This window comes from Nomascus leucogenys, chromosome 14 (genome assembly GCF_006542625.1).
Source record: "Nomascus leucogenys isolate Asia chromosome 14, Asia_NLE_v1, whole genome shotgun sequence".
NCBI classification, from domain to species: domain Eukaryota; kingdom Metazoa; phylum Chordata; class Mammalia; order Primates; family Hylobatidae; genus Nomascus; species Nomascus leucogenys.
In genome coordinates, this window is record NC_044394.1 from 83,772,504 (window position 1) to 83,793,624 (window position 21,121).

The following is a 21,121-nucleotide window of genomic DNA, read 5'->3' on the forward strand; positions in this document are numbered from 1 at the left end:
AAACAAGTAAAAGGGGACCAATATTTTTGAGGAGTCCATGGTAGAAATAATACACAGTGGGTGAAAGGAGTGCTGGTGAGCCAATGTTATAGTGCTGTTGGGGGAAAGTAGGGTGAACATTCATGAGAACTGAAATTACTTGGCTCATAAGGAAAATCCAGTATAAGTGAGCAGGGGCATAGTCATGTTCTTTAGGATTTAAGAATTTGTTATATGCACTGTTGACTATTTCTCACTCCTCAACAGATTTTTAACCACTAGCACCTTCACTACCACTTTCACCACCACCAACACCATTACCACCACCACCAGCATCGTCATCATCACCACCACCACCATCTCTACTGTCACCACCATTATCATCACAACCACCACCGTCATTACCATTACCACCACTACCACCATCATCACCACCATCAACATCACTACCGTCATCACCATTATAACAATCACCACCATATCATCACCACCACGACCGTCACCATCAGTACCACCAGCACCATCACCACCTTCATCACCAACACCATTACCACCACCACCACCATCACCACCACCACCATTACCACCACCATCACCACCACCATCAGCATCATTACCATCACCATTATCACCATCGCCACCACTACCACCACCACCATCACTACTACTATCACTAACATGTTCACCACCAATACTATCACCATCGCTACCACCACCATCACCACCAGTACCATCACCACTTTCATCACCAACACCATTACCACCACCATCACCATCTCCACCACCACCATCACTACCACTGCCACCACCACCACCATGACCATCACTACCATCACCATTATCACAACCACCATCACCATCACCATCACTATCACTACCACTAACATGTTCACCACCACTATCACCATCGTTACCACCACCATCATCACCACCACTACCACTGCCACCACCACCACCACCATCACCACCACTACCATCATTATCACAACCACAGTCATCATCAGCATCACAACTACCACCACAACCACCATCACCACCACTACCACCACACCATCACCACCACCATCACCATTGCTACCACCACCACCACCACCACTACCACCACCATCACCATCACTGTCATCACCACCATTATCACATCATCACCATCACCATCACCACCACTACCACCACCTTCACCGCCACTACTGTCACCATTGCTACCACAACCACCATCATCATCACCATCATAACCATCATCACCATCACTACCACCAGCACTACTACCAGTACTTCTGCTGCCACTATCACCACCACCATCACCATCACCACCATCGCACCTATAACATCACAACCACAACAACTCAGAGCTTCAAAAGACTCCAGTTGGGAGATTCTTCCCTTTTTACCACGTTCTACCTTCAGCCTCACCTTCTCTGTCTGAGTTACCTCTGTCCCATGCTCACTCTCTTTCTGCCTTTCAGTCCACCAGCTATGTCTATAGATTAAGAAGGGAATTTGCAAGTACACTTCAGCAACCTTGCTTTACTCTAATTTAAAAAACAATTTTTAATTTTTATCGTTTGCTTTTATAAATAATGAGATGTTAATTAGTTTGACTCATTAAATTTAAAACAATTGTTATAATTTTGGAGTGTTTGATTAAATTTCCTTAATTATACACAGCGCTTACACTGCTGCTCTGGAGAGCAGGGGAGTTTCTGGGGAACGTTCTTCTCTCCTCCTTATGCCTTTTCTTCCTCCTCCTCACCCTCATGGCTCCAGGTCCATGCCCAGGGAGCATGTTAGCATGTTGTCAGGTCTCAAAGTATCTGAAAAGATTGTCTTCTCCGTGGCCAGGCTGCTTAGAGGCAGCCTGATGTAAACTGTAAAAAGGGGGAGAGTGTTTCTCTGTTTCCTCTGCATCCGCCCTTCATGCATTTGCTCCCAACCAAATCTGCTCTTAGGAAGGGATCAGACGAACCTATTTAGAGTGAGGTAGCAATGATAGGTTAGCAGTGGGTAAACCACATAAATGAAACTTTAAATGAGGAATTCCACCTTGTTAAAGAAGTAAGGTGGGCCAGGCACAGTGGCTTACACCTGTAATTCCAGCACTTTGGGAGGCCAAGGCAGGTGGATCATTAGGTCAGGAGATCGAGACCATCCTGGCTAATGTGCTGAAACCCCATCTCTACTAAATATATATATAAAAAAAATCAGCTGGGTGTGGTGGCACACCTATATGTCCCAGCTGTAGTCCCAGCTACTTGGGAGGCTGAGGCAAAAGAATCACTTGAACCTGGGAGGCGGAGGTTGCGGTGAGCTGAGATCACCCTACTGCCCTCCAGCCTGGGCAACAGAGTGAGACTCTGTCTAAAAAAAAAAAAAAAAAAAAGGAAGCAAGGTGGTATGGAGAGGGTGACATAACCGCCTCTGAATATACTCCCAAAGGCCACTTACTAGTAATCCATGTATTTTGTACCTCTAAGCCCTTCTTCCTTTCCATCTCCTTAACCTGCCCTTTTCCCAAGAGCCAGCTCAAAGCTGGTCTCCTGCAGGAAACAATGCTGATTCCCTGTGCTACCCCTGCCGGTGCCCTGACCACAGGCTGCTCACGTTGTTTGATTGTGAATAGGTACCCTTCTTCCTTTTCCCCATTCTCCTTGCCTCAGACTGTTGTCTTCTCATCAGCAGAATGGCTCAATCACGACCCTGTCTCCCCAGTATCTGACACAGTGGTATTCAGAAAATGCTTTTGGACGAAAGTGAATTGTGTTTTTCTTATTTGAAAAGGATCGTATTTTAAAAACATGCAAAACATGATAACTTTTTCTGAAAGATAGGTGAGAGGTGGTTCATTCTCTTCTCCTTGAATTCACTTATTTCTTAGACCCCCGCAACCCTGGAGACACTCAGTAGTTTGGATAATTTTTTTAAAAATAGGAATAAAACATTTTGATGATTCTAGTCAAGGGATACAATTGGTTTCATATACCCTTGCCTAAAAGTCTCCTCCATGGGAAATGCAGTTTGCTTGGAACGAGCGCTCCAAAACAAACTGCATTTCATCAGATTTCATCAGGCCACATGTGGATGAGTGCAGTGGGGAGGAGGTCATCCCCCCTGGCTGGCTGGGTCTGCTGAATCAACCTGTGGCTCAGCCAGAGGGCAGGCTGTCCTGGCTCCAGCACCTTTCTCACCAGTAGGGCAGCCTAGGGAGAGATTGGAGCAGGTTAATGAATGGGTAGCATTTGATAAAAATAGTGACATCAGTAGCCCTCGCTGGGCAACTTTAGAATCTTATCATTTTTTAATTTTTTTATTCACTCCTCTATCTTCCATTCCACAATTCTAGGTTACATAGGTCTGCTTTGTGTGTGAGCTGTGGAAAGAGACTGATTTCTATCCTTTGTCAATTGGGGGCTGTAAAAAATGATAACAGTTGAGACTTTATTCCAGAATTCTCCTCATGGTTCTCTCTGTCTGACTGGGAAATAGCTTGCCTTATTTCATTTATTCCTGTTTTGCCTCTGTGGGGCTCATGTTAACTACTCACTACTGGGCTTGTAGACATCAGGGTTTAAGAGGTGCCACCACTTCTTGGCTCCAGGATAGCTGCTGTTCTCTGGGCAGAGCTGAGTAAGGTACTTTGGACATTGCTGTTCCTTTTACACAGTGTGTCTTTATGACATTGTTTTGATGATCAAACTCTTATCCTAAGTTTCTTGATCTTTAAAAAAGTTAACCTAGTCATAATATTCACCATCACTGTCTTTCTCCAAGGGGCATTGTGAGGATAATTAAGGGACATATAGGTGAAATGTTTTGAGCTCAATGGAAGAGAAAAGCCATCAGGCTCATAGATGTTACTTTTATTTAGTTTCATGCTGTTACCGTATGATCAAGAATAGATGAATTTTGGAAATGATGACAGTTTCATGTTTAGACGTCTATTTCTACTTAACCACCATAATTGGCCTGGGCTGGAGCTCTACAAGATACCACAATTTATAGATTTAAAACAAATAAGTGAGAAATGATCAAAAATGTTTTTACTACATTTTTTATTTGCTATTTTTTTAATTCTAAAAATAAATAGGCCCTTTAAAAGGAGCTGATTAAAAAGGTTTATTTTCTGGGAATGTTATGCATCTGCAACAAATAATAAATAATATTGAAGCAGTTGGCTACCTCCACTTTCATGCAAAATAAATAAATACATTTGGTGACATACATTTGAGGAATGTGATTTTTGTAATTTTTATAGAAATAGGAACAACTTTACAGATGATAGAAATTTTTACCATCTGCTAGTAACAAAGAAACATAACTCATAACGTGCGACACATTTTGAGTTTAATGTATATGTTGGCATGCCGGGAATTGGAATTCTCTTAGACCTAAGTCAGCCATCCCAGGGGAAGCTGACCTGACTTTCAGCTTGTCAGGGGAAAGCTTTCTTTGCTTTTAAAGCATGATCTTCACATTGCTCAAATGGCAGGGGGATGAAGAGGGCTGAGCTTTCATGGCAAGAGATGAAGAGAAAGGCACTCTGCAGGCTGGTGAGCACCGGCACGATTTTCACTTGTAATTAGTGGAATGGGGGCTCACTGTTGAGAAGCTACTGTCTTTGTCAGTCAAAACATTTAGTATTGGTGGAAAGGTGAGAGTTCAGACACTTAGGGAGATACAGGGAGTGGGAAGCCCAGCCTTTCTCTTACAGTGACATCTGCTTTAAGCAAGTGACGTTTTAGCTCCCTAGCCATGAAATAACATGTGGTAGGGGGCTTGTGCTTCTAGTTAAAGAGAAGGAATGGGTGGGTTAGTTTTAAGAAGCAGCTCCGTGGAGGCTACAGAGCTGCCCACCAAGGAAGGAGGAGAGAAACCAAAGGGAAGGCATTGCCTTTCTTTTTGAGTTTCCTTTCCTCTCCTTTGAAGAACTGGGGACGTTGCCATTTTGAGTCATTCTGGCTTCATCTTATGGTGTGGAAGCATGGCATGAGCATGATGGCGGGCCCCTGAAAAGACAGCTAGTGGATTTCTATTAGTAGATTATGAGTAAGTGGTCCTGAGGGTGTTCACTCCTTCTTGGTATTAGGAGCTGTAGGCTGGTTATGCAGGTAGAACTTCCTTAGTGGATTTTATCTAGCAATCTGGATGCTTTAGAAAGCATCTTGGAGTGCTTTGGGGTATCTTTCAGCTTAAAGGGGTTGGGGGATGAGGCAGGTTTAGTTAAAGAGGAGCATCTTTTCTCTCACCTCCAACATTTTCAGAGTAGGACATGGCTCATAACTCCCAGACCTTGGAAATGTATTGGGTCTGATATCTGCCTAATTAATTTTGGTTTTTATCCTATTGCCTTTGTCTTAAACACTTAAGCCATACTGAAAAATAAGTGGAGTTTATGAATCTGTTTTCATGGCTGCATCTACTGTTGTCCCTTCCTTTGTTCAGCTTGCCTCCCGTTCTGACCCTCTGGGATCCCGGATCCTTTCCCCTTAGCTTCTGGAAAATATGCTGACAGACTCATGCACGCTAAGATACTCAAGGCTAATCAGGTTTAAAGTGTTTCCGCTTCTTGTGGTGTTTATATTTCTTGCAGGGGTGAAGACATCTTAAACCAGAGGAATGACTCTCTAGTTGTGGAATTTCAGTCATCAGCCAGCAGATGCAGGAGGTATTATTTTGGGCATGGGGGCCTTCTGAGAAGCCCAGAAATCATTCTCAGTGACCACCTGCCTGCTCCATCTTACATAAGGCCACTTTGTACATCACACCAGTCTTGTGTGTCTGGTTAGGTTGACCTGACTGAGGGCAGCAAGCATGTGTGTGGGAGTCCCTGCTATGTATGGGAAAAGGGGAGAGTTATGATGCATGCTGTGCAAGCTTTTTCTTCTTTTGAGATGGAGTCTCGCTCTGTCGCCCAGGCTGGAGTACAGTGGCGCAATCTCGGCTCACTGCAAGCTCCACCTCCCGGGTTCATGCCATTCTCCTGCGTCAGCCTCCCGAGTAGCTGGGACTACAGGCGCCCACCACCGCGCCTGGCTAATTTTTTGTATTTTTAGTAGAAATGGGGTTTCACCGTGTTAGCCAGGATGGTCTCGATATCCTGACCTTGTGATCCACCCATCTCGGCCTCCCAAAGTGCTGGGATTACAGACGTGAGCCACAGTGCCCAGCCGCTTTTTGTTTTCCAACTGCAGGTGTCAATATTGTTCCAAAAGCTAGAAATTCACAATGAAACTAGAATTCTCCTGTTGATTAAAGACTACTTCATATCCATCTGCAGTGTGGGTCATATGTCCTCAGAGCAGTCTCCATTTGAAATCCATGGAATGTTCGTGAAAGCCGGGGTTTCATATTACAAATGTCCATAAGCAGGGCAGGACCATCATACCCTCTACTGGGAACTGGAAGTCTGGTTCTGTGAATAAGAGTGTCTTTCCCATCTCCTGCTTTCCTTAGGCTGGTCACTGTCACCACAGCCACCCCAGAGAGTTCTTAGTGATCAGTGATCGTGATGTTAGTGCTGTGAGCCTCTCACTTGGTAGAAGATTCTAGAGGCTGCAGTCCCCATTATATGAAGGTCACTGGTTGGAGTCCCAAATCTAATAACTGTGGGTAATATACTAAGGATGAATTAAAATGCTAATAGGCTCCATATTCTGGATCTCTTTACATTCCCTAATCTTAAATTTAAATTAAATGCCTTAGGTGCTGCAGCAGCCTTGCCAGAAGCATGTTTAGCATCACATCACCCCTTAGACAGCAAATTTAAAGTGTACCCCAGCCACACGGGCAGAGCTAGGATAAGCAATATTTATTTTACAATAATTTGTGTGTCCCCTACAGCTACATGATACATATACTTTCTGTTTTACTAAAGATAGTTATTTAGCTTTTAAAAAAATCACAATTTTTATAAGTTCCTTTGAACGCACAGATCCTTTTATTATTAACAATATTTTATTAGCAATATGTTGGATTTTGTGGTACCTAAAGCTACTCCAAAGCCATTTTATAGATTACCTTCACATTTAAGCCTTATAACAGTGCCATGAAATGCCCCTGCTTTATAATGAAGTCATTAAGGCGTAGAGAGACCGAGTGGCTTTTCCATCCCCATGTCGCTGATTTGGGGAGAACCACATTTTGCAGGTGAGTGTCCCGACTCCCAGCTCAGCATCTGCCCACTGGACCAAGTAGGAGCTGGAAGCAGAATGATGGCCAGGTCACTGAACCCACCTGCTTCTGCTGGGAAAGGAGGACAGAGTTCATCTTAAGGGATCTGTAAGCTCTTTTTGATTGGTAGTGTTGGTTCTGTTGTCTACACAGAGGCCAGATTTCTTTATCCAGGAAGCCAGAAAAACAAGTGCATTTCCTTCCTTCAGTAAACAGGTCACTTCCTCATCACTAGTTGAATTAACCCCTTTGTTTTCTCCTTATTAGGGGGAAGGAACACTTTATTTCCTCCTCATTTCTTCCAGTTGTCTGGTGCCTGGCCACTTCATAATTGTATTTTGAGAGAATAGATATTAATTTTCTTCAACAAAAGGCCGAGTTCCTTGATGACACAACATAATTCAATTTCCGTTCTCTCGCCTCATTGCCTGCACCCCTTCCTCCTGGCACATTTTTCATAGTTAGGAGGAGTGATAGTGTCAAATATATCAGAAGGAAGAATTGATTCAGTAGTCGTTTGACGACTTGACTGATTAACAGAGATCAGAAGAAGGCTCATAACTGTGAAAACCACTGCAGCATGGAGTTTTTACAGCTCTTTAGGGAGCTAGTTAATGAAAGAATCACTACAGAAACACAGCCATGCAAAAAGGAAAAAAAAAAAAAAAGGACAGGAGCATTCCCGTATAACACTCAGAAGCTCTGTCATAGAGAAAATATGCTCATAATTTCTATTTACACGTCACTGTAAGTACCGTCTGCCTTAAGATTACTTTCAGTCTTCTCCTGTCAAAGTTGCTTAGACAGTTCCTCTTTCACATACCAGGAAGAGAAACCTAGTACTGGTTGGAACTGGTCCTAAGGATTCTTTTTCCCCCGAAGAATGTAATTGTTAGACACCCCAGCACACTGCCTGATGACTCTGGCTTTTGTCTCATCCGTGTTCTTGTTATCATCACCATTTGTCCACGAACCAGACTTCTGCACTCACACGAGTGTTACATTGGGCTTTACAGTTTAATTTGTGTGTGTGATTGTTCTCTCTTCTTTTTCCTGATGCAGTGTCTATGAACCAGATAGAAATGCATTACGGAGGAAAGAACGAGAAAGAAGAAATCAAGAAACTCAACAGGATGACGGCACGTTTAATTCTAGTTACTCTCTCTTCAGTGAGCCCTACAAGGTAGATGGTTTTCAGTTGTTCGTCTCTACCTCTCACTTGTTCCTCTCACTGCCTGTGATGGTGGCCTTGACTAAAAGAATTGGCCGACCAAACTTGCATCTTCTGTCTGTTGAGCCCAGGGAAGACAGCTCAGCCACCAAGTATGGGGTCTTCCCCCAGAAATTGAGGTGTGTGGTTCACATGGCTTTACTGGTTACTCCGTCAGTAACATGCAACTTTTGTTTACTATTGAGATCTGCTTGCTGTGATTTTTATCAATAATACAGACTTCATCTCTGCGTTGACATATCAAGGTCAATCCCATTTGTTATGTTTTCTCAGATCGTAGAAAACAAACACTATTAGAAGGAGGTTGTGTTACGTATTTGTCGTACATGGATCATGCTACGATTAGAGTACCTGTTAGGGCTAATGAGAAAGAAAGTCTAAGATTATTTCTCATTTTTACCAAAGGCCAGAAATATAACCTTGCTTCCAAAATGAAATGTCGTCCCAGATTTCACAAATACCTTAGGCGGCATGGAGCTCTGGGTCATTCCGGCTTCCTGAACATTTAGCCCCATGTTCCTTTAAGCTTCACATTGACATCTCTTGCCTGTCACTCTGGATTTCTGGCAAGAATGATATTTAGACTAATCCCGAGCCAAATCTGAATTTTCAAGTAAAGCTTCTAACGGGACTACAATTACAGGACAATCTAATCATAGAAAGACTTAATCCAGTTCATTTTTTAAAGTTGTAATAGTTAATTTTCCTAATTTCCAGGTAATCTGTTTTAGCTGCAACACACACAATACCAAGGATAGATCCCCCTGCTCCTTTTTATTTTTTGAGACAGAGTCTCATTCTGTCACCCAGGCTGGAGTGCAGTGGCGTGATCTTGGCTCACTGCAACCTCTGCCTCCCAGGTTCAAGTGATTCTCCTGCCTCAGCCTCCTGAGTAGCTGGGACTACAGCAGCCCGACACCACACCCTGCTAATTTTTGTATTTTTAGTAGAGACAGGGTTTTGCTGTGTTGGTCAGGCTGGTCTCAAACTCCTGAACTCAGGTGTTCCGCCCACCTCGGCCTCCCAAAGTGCTGGGATTCCAGGCATGAGCCACTGCACCTGGCCGGATAGATCCCTTTTTATGCACCCCAAGGCCATTACAGGTTTCCTGTTGTGGTGCATCCCCAAGTACTGACAGACATCTTCAGAGACGATAAGGATTTCGATTTCATCTCTCAGATCCCATTCCACATGTGACAACCCTGGCTCTGTGATTGATAAGGGCACCTGTCGATTATCTCCGGTGTTTCTGTTGTCTCTAACAATAGCGTGGATGTGTTTTTCTTTCTCCAGACTAACAAGGGGGATGAACTCTCCAACCGGATCCAGAACACTTTAGGCAATTATGATGAAATGAAAGACTTTTTAACTGATAGATCCAATCAGAGTCATCTCGTTGGAGTTCCCAAACCTGGGGTTCCTCAGACTCCTGTGAACAAGATTGATGAACATTTTGTTGCAGATTCAAGAGCCCAGACCCAGCCCTCATCTATCTGTAGCACTACAACTTCCACACCAGCAGCTGTTCCCGTGCAGCAGAGTAAGAGAGGCACTATGGGCTGGCAGAAGGCTGGGCACCCACCCTCCGACGGCCAACAGAGAGCAAGTAAGCACAGGCACAGGTTGCTTAATTTGCAAAAATCTGCTAAAACCCAGAGAACTATAATGAAAAAAGAAAATCCCCATGTATCAAGCCCCTCATCCTTATCTTCCTCTTCTTCTTCTTCCAACTCAGCACAACAGGGCTCTCTCAGGACCTTGCTTGGAGATGGTGTTGGCAGACAGCAGCCACGGGCCAAACAAGTGTGCAATGTGGAGGTGGGCCTTCAGACCCAGGAGAGGCCACCTGCCATGGTGGCCAAGCATGGCAGCAGCGGACACTGTGTTCAGAACTTTCCTCCATCCCTAGCTTCAAAACCCAGCCTGGTCCAGCAGAAACCAACTGCATACGTGCGGCCAATGGATGGCCAAGATCAGGCCCCTGATGAGTCTCCTAAGCTGAAGTCGTCTTCGGAAACCAGCGTGCACTGCACATCATACAGGGGAGTCCCTGCCAGCAAGCCGGAGCCAGCCAGAGCCAAGGCCAAGCTCTCCAAGTTCAGCATCCCCAAGCAGGGGGAGGTGAGTCTTTATCAGCACCGTTCACGTGCAACTGCGTAGTTACAAGTGACAATTTGACCCTTGTGAATTCAGTTTCCATGTTTCTTTTTTTTTCAGTGATGTGGTTGACTTCATGTGGTAGGATTTGTAGCAGTCACTAAAAGGGGAGGCATACTTAAATAATGATTTCTTAAAATCTCAAATTTATTATAATTTGAATTTTTAGAGTTCCAGCAAATGCAGTTGTGTGTGTATGCATTAGTTAGGGAAGGAATGTCCCCTTCAGTATAGTTTGAGAATTTCTTCTGAACAGCTAGTGTTCACTGAGGTATAAATAAAATTAAGAAATAAGTGAATAAGTGATTCAGAAGTAAGAAAAGCACTTAAAGGCTATAATTTCAGTATCTGTTTACCTATTTAAGACAAATTTTTATGTAAAAGAGTTCCAAAACTCTCTGAACATTTTTGTGTTTTGAAATATTTTAACACAAACTTTACCAAGTAAACCTCATAATAGTTTTTAAATTAATTGTTTAAATTATTCAACTTTGAATATGGTGACTTATTCAAATGTTTTGGTTTGGAAATCCCGTCCTGTCTCAGACCATATTCCAAATTGATGATGGTTGTGAAGAGTACATGAAGAAAAACATATGACCATGCATACATATTTTTTGCTGTGATATTGTATACTAACTAAAATTAAATGTGAGTTCTTGAACATTATACTTAAGAACTGTTCAGTTTTTTCTCTTTTTAACATATTCTTTAAAGACTGAATAACAGTGTGGCCAGAATATTCTTTGTATCTTAATTTGATTTAATAACCAAATGAAAGCAATGATTTGACATTTATTGTTGCATTTTTGACAAGGCCGAGCTTAAATATTTCTGAACTATCATCTCAGAGATCACCACGGACTGATAGGGAGATCAATATATCACCCTTAGAGAAGACCTCTTTTTTAATCTATGAGATGTTTACACTGGTTTTGTGGAGAAAATTAAGTGACAGGTATACCGTAACTTTTTTTGATTACACGTTTATGATAGATTCTAGAAAAAGTTCACTAGGAATTAATGGAAGCAAAATGTAATTTCTATAGGCATTTATGGTTTTAAAAGTTTGTAGGAGACACACATAGATACCACCTTACAAAACTGAATTCATCAGGCTGTTTGATTCGTCATCATCAAATGACTGGTAGCAGCAAATAAATTCCGGCGTATCCTTGAGCCAGTGGTGACTGACTTTTATAACCACCAGGAACCCCTTCATTATTTAAATCTCAATTGACTTCTTGTTAAAATGGTTTTTATCTACCAGAGAAACTTCAGATTTATTAGGTAATAATTTACATGTTTGTTTATTTTGGAATTCAGTGAGTTCATAAAACTCTAGTTAAAACAAAAAAGATGAATTTTTGATTGCCAGTAAAGCCTTAAGCAGATAACGGTGCAGTTTTTATGAGGCTTTTGGGTATGTCATTAATAACCTGGACACTTTCAGGATGCCCTTTGAGGACTCAGATTGGAAAGAACATGCTGTGTATGGTGTCTGGTTAGCAGAAAGAGAGGGGGATGCCTCAGACAGAGACTCATGCTGAGAGAAATCAGAGCTTTCTATGGGAAGTGTTCCATTTCCCCTATATGTAGTGACATTGAACTAGCGAGCCTGCCCTCTTCCTAACATTTTGTCCTGAATATTTCAAAAAGGCCAATCATGCTTTGATAGAGAAGAGAAAAGAGGTGTTTGTAGAAGAAAGTTAAAAATTGGTGGGTGGGTTCTTTTTTTTTTTTTTTGGTGAAGGGGGGTGCAGTGTTTATCATAGTTAAAAGCACTGCATATTAGGAGAAATATTGTAATTTGAACCTTATAACACTTGTCTGTTTAATCAGTCCACTCCCACAATAAAAACATGACTAAATTTCACAGTCAGCAGCCAAGTAGTAAGTTACTTCTACCTTTCAAACTCAGAGATCTTTGTTGACAGTATTCCAAGAGAAGATTAAGACATACTCTTTTGCAGGTACATTGTTCAATATTTATAGGCTATTCCAATAAAATCCACAATCAGGCCAGGCACAGCGGCTCATTCCTGTAATCCCAGTACTTTGGGAGGCTGAGGTAGGAGGATTGCTTGAGGCCAGAGTTCAAGACCAGCCTGGGCAACATAGTGAGATCCCATCTCTACAAAAAATAAATAAAAAAATAAAATTCAGAATCATAACATAGAAGCTGAAGAATTTTATCAACCAGATTTTACTTTTGAGGGAATAAATATTTTTATTTTTTGAAAGAGGTAAAACAATTTAATGTGACAATTTCAAAAATATTCATGCTGATATTTTTAAAAATAAAGATACTGCTGGTATGAAAATGTCCTCTCAATAGTACAAACATTAATTTCCAGTGAGGTAGAGAAGGTGTTTTTTAGGGAAATTTCCAAAGAAAATGACCTGCAAGGTTATTACTTGACTATGGTTTTTCAGGATGTTAGCTACAGAGCAAGACTTATCACAGTGTGAAGAATTTGGGGGCTGGAAGGCTTAGGTAAAAATGACATAAAAACAAGGAGGGCCATGCAAAAATAGCTGTTTGGCATCATATAGGTACATTCCTCATAAGAAAATCAGATTAATAACTAGGCGCAATGCAATGAGAGAATTTTTTTTTTAATGTAAGATGTAATCTCCAAGAAATTTACATTAACTGAATAAATTAGACTCCAGCACATAGCTTTTAATTTGCAGTGTCTCTCATTTGCAGTCTGAATTAAGTTTAAAATTGGCCTTTTAGCCCTAGGAAAATTCCCTCACCTTCATCACCCTTGTAGTAGAAAAACAATTCTGTATTATTTTTCAAAATTTGGAAATTTTGAATCCCTTTTGCCTGGTTTTACACTTCATAAACTCTTCATTCTTTCCCTTACAACATCTGCACCCTACCTGCTGCTATGGCAAATTATTTGCAATAATTCCTGAGTCTTCAATAATAGGTAATTAGTGCAGAAAAATCCAGTGCAATTTGATGTGGAAGTTAAAGACCTCAAGAGAATTCCTTAACTCGTACACCTGCTTCTTGGCTGGCTTTTTCTGACTCAGTTTTGTGTTTAATGAAAAACACATTTTTGTTGTTGTAGCTGAGTCTTTTATTCTGAACACCACTCCTCATTAAGTGAGCCTCCCTGGGAGTGCCCCTTGGAAAGGTGTCTACGGTTGGGTGAGAGATCAGGGACTAACGAATAGCCAAAGCATGCCCTCTAGAATGTTCTAGGGCACAGCACACTGAATTTTGTTTCTGACTGAAGTGAATTATTTTTTGTTCACACACACACACAAATTAATATTTTGTGCTCAGCATGTAATTCCAGATCCAAACATTGGGGACTGTTGACCTACAGAGGCAGAAACAGTTTTGTGGGACCTCAAATTTGCAGTCTTGGGGATCTTCTTTAGGAATGAATAGAAAATATCTCACCCTTGCCATTATTTCAAAGACCTATAACTGTGTTAACACAGTACTACCCCCAACCCCCCCTAGCTCTCCAGGGCCTTAGAGACCTTGAAGCTTAAGCATCATTAACTTCATAGTGTATCTGTCTTTGGCTCATGGAATAATATAAAATCATTACTAAGATGATCATTTTAGATTTGAAAAAAGTTATATTAACCTAAACTTGGTAGAATTTAAAAATACATATGTATATGTTAGGTGATGGGGGCAGGGCACAAAATAGGACAGTGGCGTGAAAAACCTAACATGCAGAGCCATTGAGACAACATAGGAGAGTCCTGGGCCTTTTGCAGTTGGTGGTTTGACAAGTTACAGCTTCAGCAGTGTATTCCAAAACCTACACGTTATAGTTTTCTGTTTGCAATTTAATAAGTAGTGATAGTTTGAAACTGCTGTTGCAGAGGGCTCCAGTGGCTGGGAACAGAATTCATTTGATAAGCCAGGGGAGCAAAGGAAGCCAGGAGCTGGTGCCCATAGCTTAGTCAGTGGTAAGGAAAGAGACACCTGAATTTGAATATCAATCAATAGACTGTGGTATCCTAGATGTTTTCATAGTGGTTGATAATTCATCTATAAGAACAGAGAAACCATTTATGGTTGATCAGAATTTTATTTGTTAAAATAAGTAATTAAATAGTCTAAGATGTATTGATTAATCATAGAATTTTCATGAAGGGCATTTTAAAATTGTCGTTTGTGCCGTGAAAAAGAATAGAAAGATGAAGCACTGTGATTCCATAAAATAGCTTCCTAGAAAAGCAATTAACTGATTTTTTCTAAAGTTCACAGAAGATAAATGATGTAGGCTTCCTATTTCCTGTCACTCTTGGTTACCTTTGTATGAAAATGGATTTCTTCCAAATTAAAGTCGGCACCAGCCTGTCAGGCAAAAAAGGCATCTGTAAAGCAATGTGTACATTACATATTCATGCCAGCCGAATTTCTTAATTACATTTGAGATGTATAATGTTTTCAAATTGAAGTATGCTATCTGATTGCTCCTGGAAGAAATGAGGGTGTGTGGCAAGCCTGGAGACTCAGTTTCCCCACCTGTTGTGGTGTCATCTTTCCCATCACCCTCGCTCACCCATGGCAGTCGGAGGCCACGTCCCGCAGGACAGCATGGCATAGCAACAGCACGGATGGTTACGCTCTGCACTTCCTCCTGTCTGCTCGATGGGCAGCTTCCGTCCTCTTAGAACGTGGAGTGCCTGTACTGCGTATACCTGGAAGACTGGAGACCCAAACCTTGATCTCAGATGCTGGAGGGAAGCACTTGGTTTCTGTAGTTTAGATGGGTCATTCTGAAGGTCGTAATGAAGACTGGCAAGTGGAAATATTTCCACATTTTCCAGTCCTTTTATGTTCGGCCAATGGGGTCTTAAAAGGTAAGGCACTTGGGCGGGGCGCAGTGGCTCACACCTGTAATCCCTGCACTTTGGGAGGCCCAGGTGGGTGGATCACGAGGTTAGGAGATGGAGACCATCCTGGCCAACATGGTAAAACCTCATGTCTACCAAAAATACAAAAATTAGCTGGGCGTGGTGGTGCATGCCTGTAATCCCAGCTACTCAGGAGGCTGAGGCAGGAGAATTGCCTGAACTCGGGATGCAGAAATTGCGGTGAGACGAGATCGTGCCACTGCAGTCCAGTCTGGGCAACAGAGTGAGTCTCTGTCTCAAAAAAACCAAAAAACAAACAAAAAAAAAGAAAGGTAAGGCATTTAACATGAAAAAACTTCAGTTTCAGTTTCTATAGTCTTGTGATGAGAAATTTGAAGAAAGTGCGTTAAAATGTATCATGTGTGTGAAGGTGCTAGAGACTTTTTGCTTTCTCTTTCCTCTCTGGGCTCCTTCAGACATATCATTAAGCCAAGTTTTCTAGCCTTAAGGGTGAGAAACTACCACTGACCAGGAAGCGTGGAGGGCGGGACCTGGAGGGAGATTATTAGCAAGCCCACTTTATTTTCCGTACTTTCTCAATTCTGGTAAAGCTTTCTCTCCCGGAATGCATCTGAACAGATTACAGGGCTGCTTTCCCTTCAGCTGCAGCCTCCGGGGCCTGAGCTCCACACCTCGGGCTGCTTAAGAACCGCCCCCCCACCCCGGCCTCTGCATTTGGAGTCAGTTGAAAGTGACATGTGATCCTGCGTGTATTCCACCCACAAAGCAGGTGTCACTCTTCCAGTTTCATGAGAAAAGCTTGTGTCTTTCATCCTTTCTTTGGTCAGAAATCTTGTGCAGTCTTTCAGATATACAGGGAAGAGGTAGAATGCTGTGGAATGGGTGCAGCTATGGAGACCGGCAAGAACTGGGCCTGCCACCTGTCAGCCGTGTGATGGGGAGCAAGTGGTTTAATTCCTCAGGGCTTCAGTTTCCTTATGTGTGAGGTGGAGAACATGGTAATGATACCTGCTTGGCAGAGTTATTGCAGCAGCGGGGAGTGAATGAGACGTATGTAATGTGCTTAGCACAGTGACAATATAGTAAGCATTTGGCAAATATTGGCTACATTTCTGTTATTTAAACACCTTTGAAATGAAAGCAAACAAAATAGAAAAGCGAGTATATTGTTGAGAGTGATTTTGTGTGTGTGTGTGTGTGTGTGCGTGCTAGAGAGAGATGAAATTCTAAAAGTTCCTTTGTATTAGAAATAACTGAAATCTTGAAAACCAAGATTATCCTGGATTAATATCACAAATCCTGAGTAGTGAGTGTAATTCTTCCTTATTTGATGCTAGCCCCCTCCTGAGATCTTATTTTCAAGTCTGAGATCACCTTTTCTCTCTTTTTCTGTGTATTTGTTTTTTCTGAGCTATTGTCATCTATAGTGGAACGTATCACATGAGAGCTTTATTCCCAATTAAATGAAATACTAAATCAACAAGATTTGAGCTGAGGACAAGTATTAAAATGTTCACATAGTAAGCGTTTAGAATGACTTGTTGAGACAGATCTGTTTGAAGCCACAGTGTATTAAATAGTGTGTTTAATTGGGCTGAGCAGTAGAATCACTTATTTCCACATGATTAACCAGCATTAGCAATACATTTACAGTAGATGAAAATGGAGTCTCCCTAGTGCTGTTTGCAGATCCCATTCTATAGCTACTCATGTGGCAAGCACCCGTTGACCATGCCTCACACTCCCGTTGCTGTTCTGACCAAACGGTGGGCTGTGGGACCAAGAGATGTCTCCGGAAGTGATACTGACTGGGACCCCTCTCTCTGCTGTAATTCTCTCCAGTTCTAGAGCAGAGCGAGGAGTGTGGGTTCTAGAGCTGGAATGTCTGAGTTTCTTCACTCCATTTGCTGGCCAGATGGCCTGGTGCCTCAGTTGCCTCATCTGTGACAGAATCATGGTAGAACCTCCTGATAGCATTTTTATGACTGTTAGATGAGTTAGTACTTACAGTGCTTAGCACAGTGGCTGGCACATAGTAAGCCCTCAGAAACAATTCACACTCATAATAATTCCTATAGTTATTTATAGGGGCTCTGTTTGCTTTGCATTTACCTGCTCATGTGTCCAACCCCAGATGGGTTGACAGCTCTGAGTGTAGAAATTGAAGAGAGGTGGATGAATTTCACTAGATTATAAGTTCCACAAAATCAGGGATTTTTGTTTATTTTGTTCTATTTTCACGGTACTGCTTACTGAAGCATCTCTAATGGTTCCTGGCACATAGTTTGTGCTCAATAGATGCTTATTGGATGAGTTAATTAATTTAAGGATATGGATGAAAGAAGGTGCTCCCCACCAATCCTGGGCCTCCCCGTGTTGGGGCCTCCGTAATCCCTGCCAGACCTTTATGGGAAGAGAGGAGCCAAACACTTCCAACATATAATTTATAGCTGCTGTTACAAAGCGAAATGGAAACCGCATTTACTGATGTATGTAAACACAGTACATATAAAATAAATCATAGAGCTAGATGCTGGCCTCAGAAATAAACGCTTAACAGGCAGTGCTCTGAGTGGGACGCTGTGTTCTCTGCCTCTTTTTCCTTGTTCTCCTTTGTTTGATTTTCATGAGCAGAAGTCCTTCCCTGGGGGTAGTGTGTGCGGGTGTGCTGCGTGTGTGCTCCCACAGATGGTCATGTTCTCTGGCCACAAGATGATGTGGGAATGAGGAGGGTGATGAGGGGAACAGAGCAATATAGGAGAGAGCCTACATTTCCAGCGTCTCTGCCACATGAACTAGGTTTTAATGTACGAAAGGCCTAAAATATGCAGAGTTCTTAGAAACACCCGTTGGCCCCATGGGGTGCTGTTTCCCAGAATGTCTCTCAGCCTTTCTCTCTGCCTGCCGTTTAGTACTTTACCAATCCTGTTTCTGTCACGATTCCTCGTTCAGTTATTCATGGGAAGGCTGCATTGTTTCATAATTTAGGTGAACATAAGCCGTGTATATCTCCTGATCTCTGTGTATTTGTTATCTGACAGACATAACCTTCAGGAATAGCATCTGTGTCCATATAGGCCTTGGCATGTCTTTAATACACACTAAACGGTTGACCCCTTATGTGTGTAACAAAAGGATTAACAGCAGAAAATAGGAAAAGGTATGCATTCAGCTGTTTCTCTCTATAAGCCCTGACAAAAGGTATACACAGGCCCTCTGCCCACCTCCCCCCCATTCTTGGATATCTCCATCAGTGATGAAGGCCTCCTCCATCCCCCGAGGGATGCTTGATGCTCTCTGTGGCATCCCTGCTAAGGCTCATGCTGCTACACTGAAACCCCCCAGCAGAAGGGGATGGTGCCCTCCTGGGGTGCCCTTTTCATCTTTGGGCAGCTCTGACCCTTATGCTGATGGACAAATCAACCCTTCTATAACTTAACTCTTCTTAGCTTTGGTCATGCCCCTGGGATTTCTTAATTGCTGGCAATTTCATTTTCATCCATCTTTGATGACTGATTCGTACCTACTAGGTCCTTACTGTGTCCCTCAGGATAGTCCCTCACACAGGGTCATGACGCCCTTTACCAGACAGACCTAAAAGTCAGAGGAGCCTTCCTGTGTCACCATAGCCTACCTAAATTCCTGTTAGAATTTTGATTTTTAACCCTTTGGCAGTTGACAGTAAGTGGTATGGAGAGAGGAAAAAGCAGAGCGGGGGAAAGAGGGCTGGGGATGCCCATGGGGGTGGAGGGTGGGAGCTGGGTGCAGCATTGAGAGGGTGGCTGGGTCACTGCACTGAGACAGTGAGATGTGAGCAGGAGAACAGTGAGGCTGGGACGTGGTAGAGCTAGCCAGGAAGACATGGCAGGGAGAAGGCATGTGCCAGGTGGAGTGGGATGGAGAGCTGGAGTGAAGGCTGAGTGGGAATGTGCCTTCTCGCCTGGGATAGCAACAAGACAGCATGCTGCAGCGGTGTACATGGGGTGGGAGAAGTGGCAAGGGAGGCCACGTCTTGCAAGGCCTGCCAAGCCTCAGTAAGGACCGTGGCTTTACTGTGAGAATTGGGAGTCATTGAAGGGTTTGGAGCAGAGGAGTGTCATGATCTGACGTAGGTATGAAAATGATCTGTTTGGCTGTTGCACTGCGAATGAGCTGTAATGGGTCAGGGGAGAAGTGGAACATGGCTTGGCAGGTTATTGTGCTAATCTAGGGGAGGTGATAGTTGCTGGGACCATGGGGACAGCAAAGATGGTAAGATTGGATTCTCTATATATTTTGAAGGAGAGCCAGTAAGATTGGCCGACAGCTTGGATGACAGACAGAGGAACTGAGGACAGATATTTGATCTAAGCAAATGAAAGGAAGAAGTCACTATCAACTGAGATGAGAAAAACTATGTGTGAGGCAGGTGTTGGGGGCAAGAGCAAGAGTTTACTTACTCACTTGGGCTTATTGAGTTTGAGTTGTCTCTTAGACATCCAAGTGGAGGTGACCCACAAGTCTGGAGTTTGGAGAACGAAATCTGTATCTGGGCTGGAGGTCTAGATTTGGGAGTTGTGAATATACACATGGCATCTAATGCCTTGAGCCTGGATGTCGTAACCCAGGGAGTGAGGGCAGGTGGTGAGGGCTGAGCTGTGGTGTATTCCTACCTAAAGGGGTCAGTCTGATGAGAAGGAACCAGCAAAAAAGAGAAGGGATCAGTAGGTAGGAAGAAAACATAGAGTATAGCATCGGGAAGCCATGAGGAAAGGGGGTCTCAAGAAGGGAAGGGAGTTATTACCAGTGTCACCTCTGCTGTGTTAGGCTTAGTAACATGGAGGTCAGCATTTCCCTTGATGAGAGTTTTTGGGGCCAATGTCTATTTGGGTTTGAGAGAGAAGCAAGAAGAGGAATTAGAGACATTACATACAGTCTTTCTGGAAGTTTTGCTGCAAAGGACAGCAAAGATTTTGTAAGTAACAGGTCTTCGTTATAAAAATTTAGATAACATTAAGAACATAAAGAAGGGCTGGGCGCGGTGGCTCACGCCTGTAATCCCAGCACTTTGGGAGGCTGAGGTGGGCAGATCACAAGGTCAGGAGATCGAGACCATCCTGGCTAACATGGCAAAACCCCATCTCTACTAAAAATACAAAAAAAAAAAAAATTAGCCGGGCGTGGTGGCAGGTGCCTATAGTCCCAGCTATTCATGAGTCAAGGTCGCGCCACTGCACTCCAGCCTGGGCGATGGAGCAAGACTCCATCTCAAAACAACAACAACAACAAAAAAAATGAAGAAAAAAATCACCGGTGGTTCTGTAATCTGGAAATGATCACATTTAATGTTTTGGTTAAAGAGCAGATCCTTCTGGTCTTTTTTCTGTGCTTTATCTTTCTGATTAAATTGGGATTAAAGCTATATTTGGTTATTATCTCATTTATTTTCCTTACTTATTGTAACCACTTTCCCATGTCGTTATACAGTTTTTGGCAACATTCAGTGTGTGGTCTTTAGTGGTTCAACATCTCATTTATTTGGACAACTTCAGTGATTTTATCCCATAATTTATTTGTATAATCCTTTTGTTGGTTATCTAAGCTGTTTTAGGTTTTTTCACTATTGCAAATTATTCTGCAATGAGTAACTAAGTAAATTTTGTATATATATGTGATTTGTTCCTAAGAAAAATTCTTAGACATCCAATTTATAATTCCAAACTGAGCAAACAATTCTCATATATAAAC

At 42.5% G+C, this 21,121-nt stretch overlaps 1 protein-coding gene across 4 annotated transcripts in view; it reads left to right on the forward strand.

The window, feature by feature from the left end:
- Nucleotides 1-21,121, forward strand: part of AFF3 (AF4/FMR2 family member 3) — a 564,533-nt gene that overhangs the window by 87,656 nt on the left and 455,756 nt on the right. For 3 of the 4 annotated variants that reach the window (XM_030827298.1, XM_030827300.1, XM_030827299.1), the window contains exons 3-6: nucleotides 5,564-5,638; nucleotides 8,206-8,326; nucleotides 9,668-9,980; nucleotides 10,110-10,495. In XM_030827298.1, coding sequence (XP_030683158.1) covers nucleotides 5,564-5,638; nucleotides 8,206-8,326; nucleotides 9,668-9,980; nucleotides 10,110-10,495 — 895 coding nt within the window. The remainder of the gene's footprint in view (nucleotides 1-5,563; nucleotides 5,639-8,205; nucleotides 8,327-9,667; nucleotides 9,981-10,109; nucleotides 10,496-21,121) is intronic. The other variant, XM_030827301.1, reaches the window with a different exon arrangement.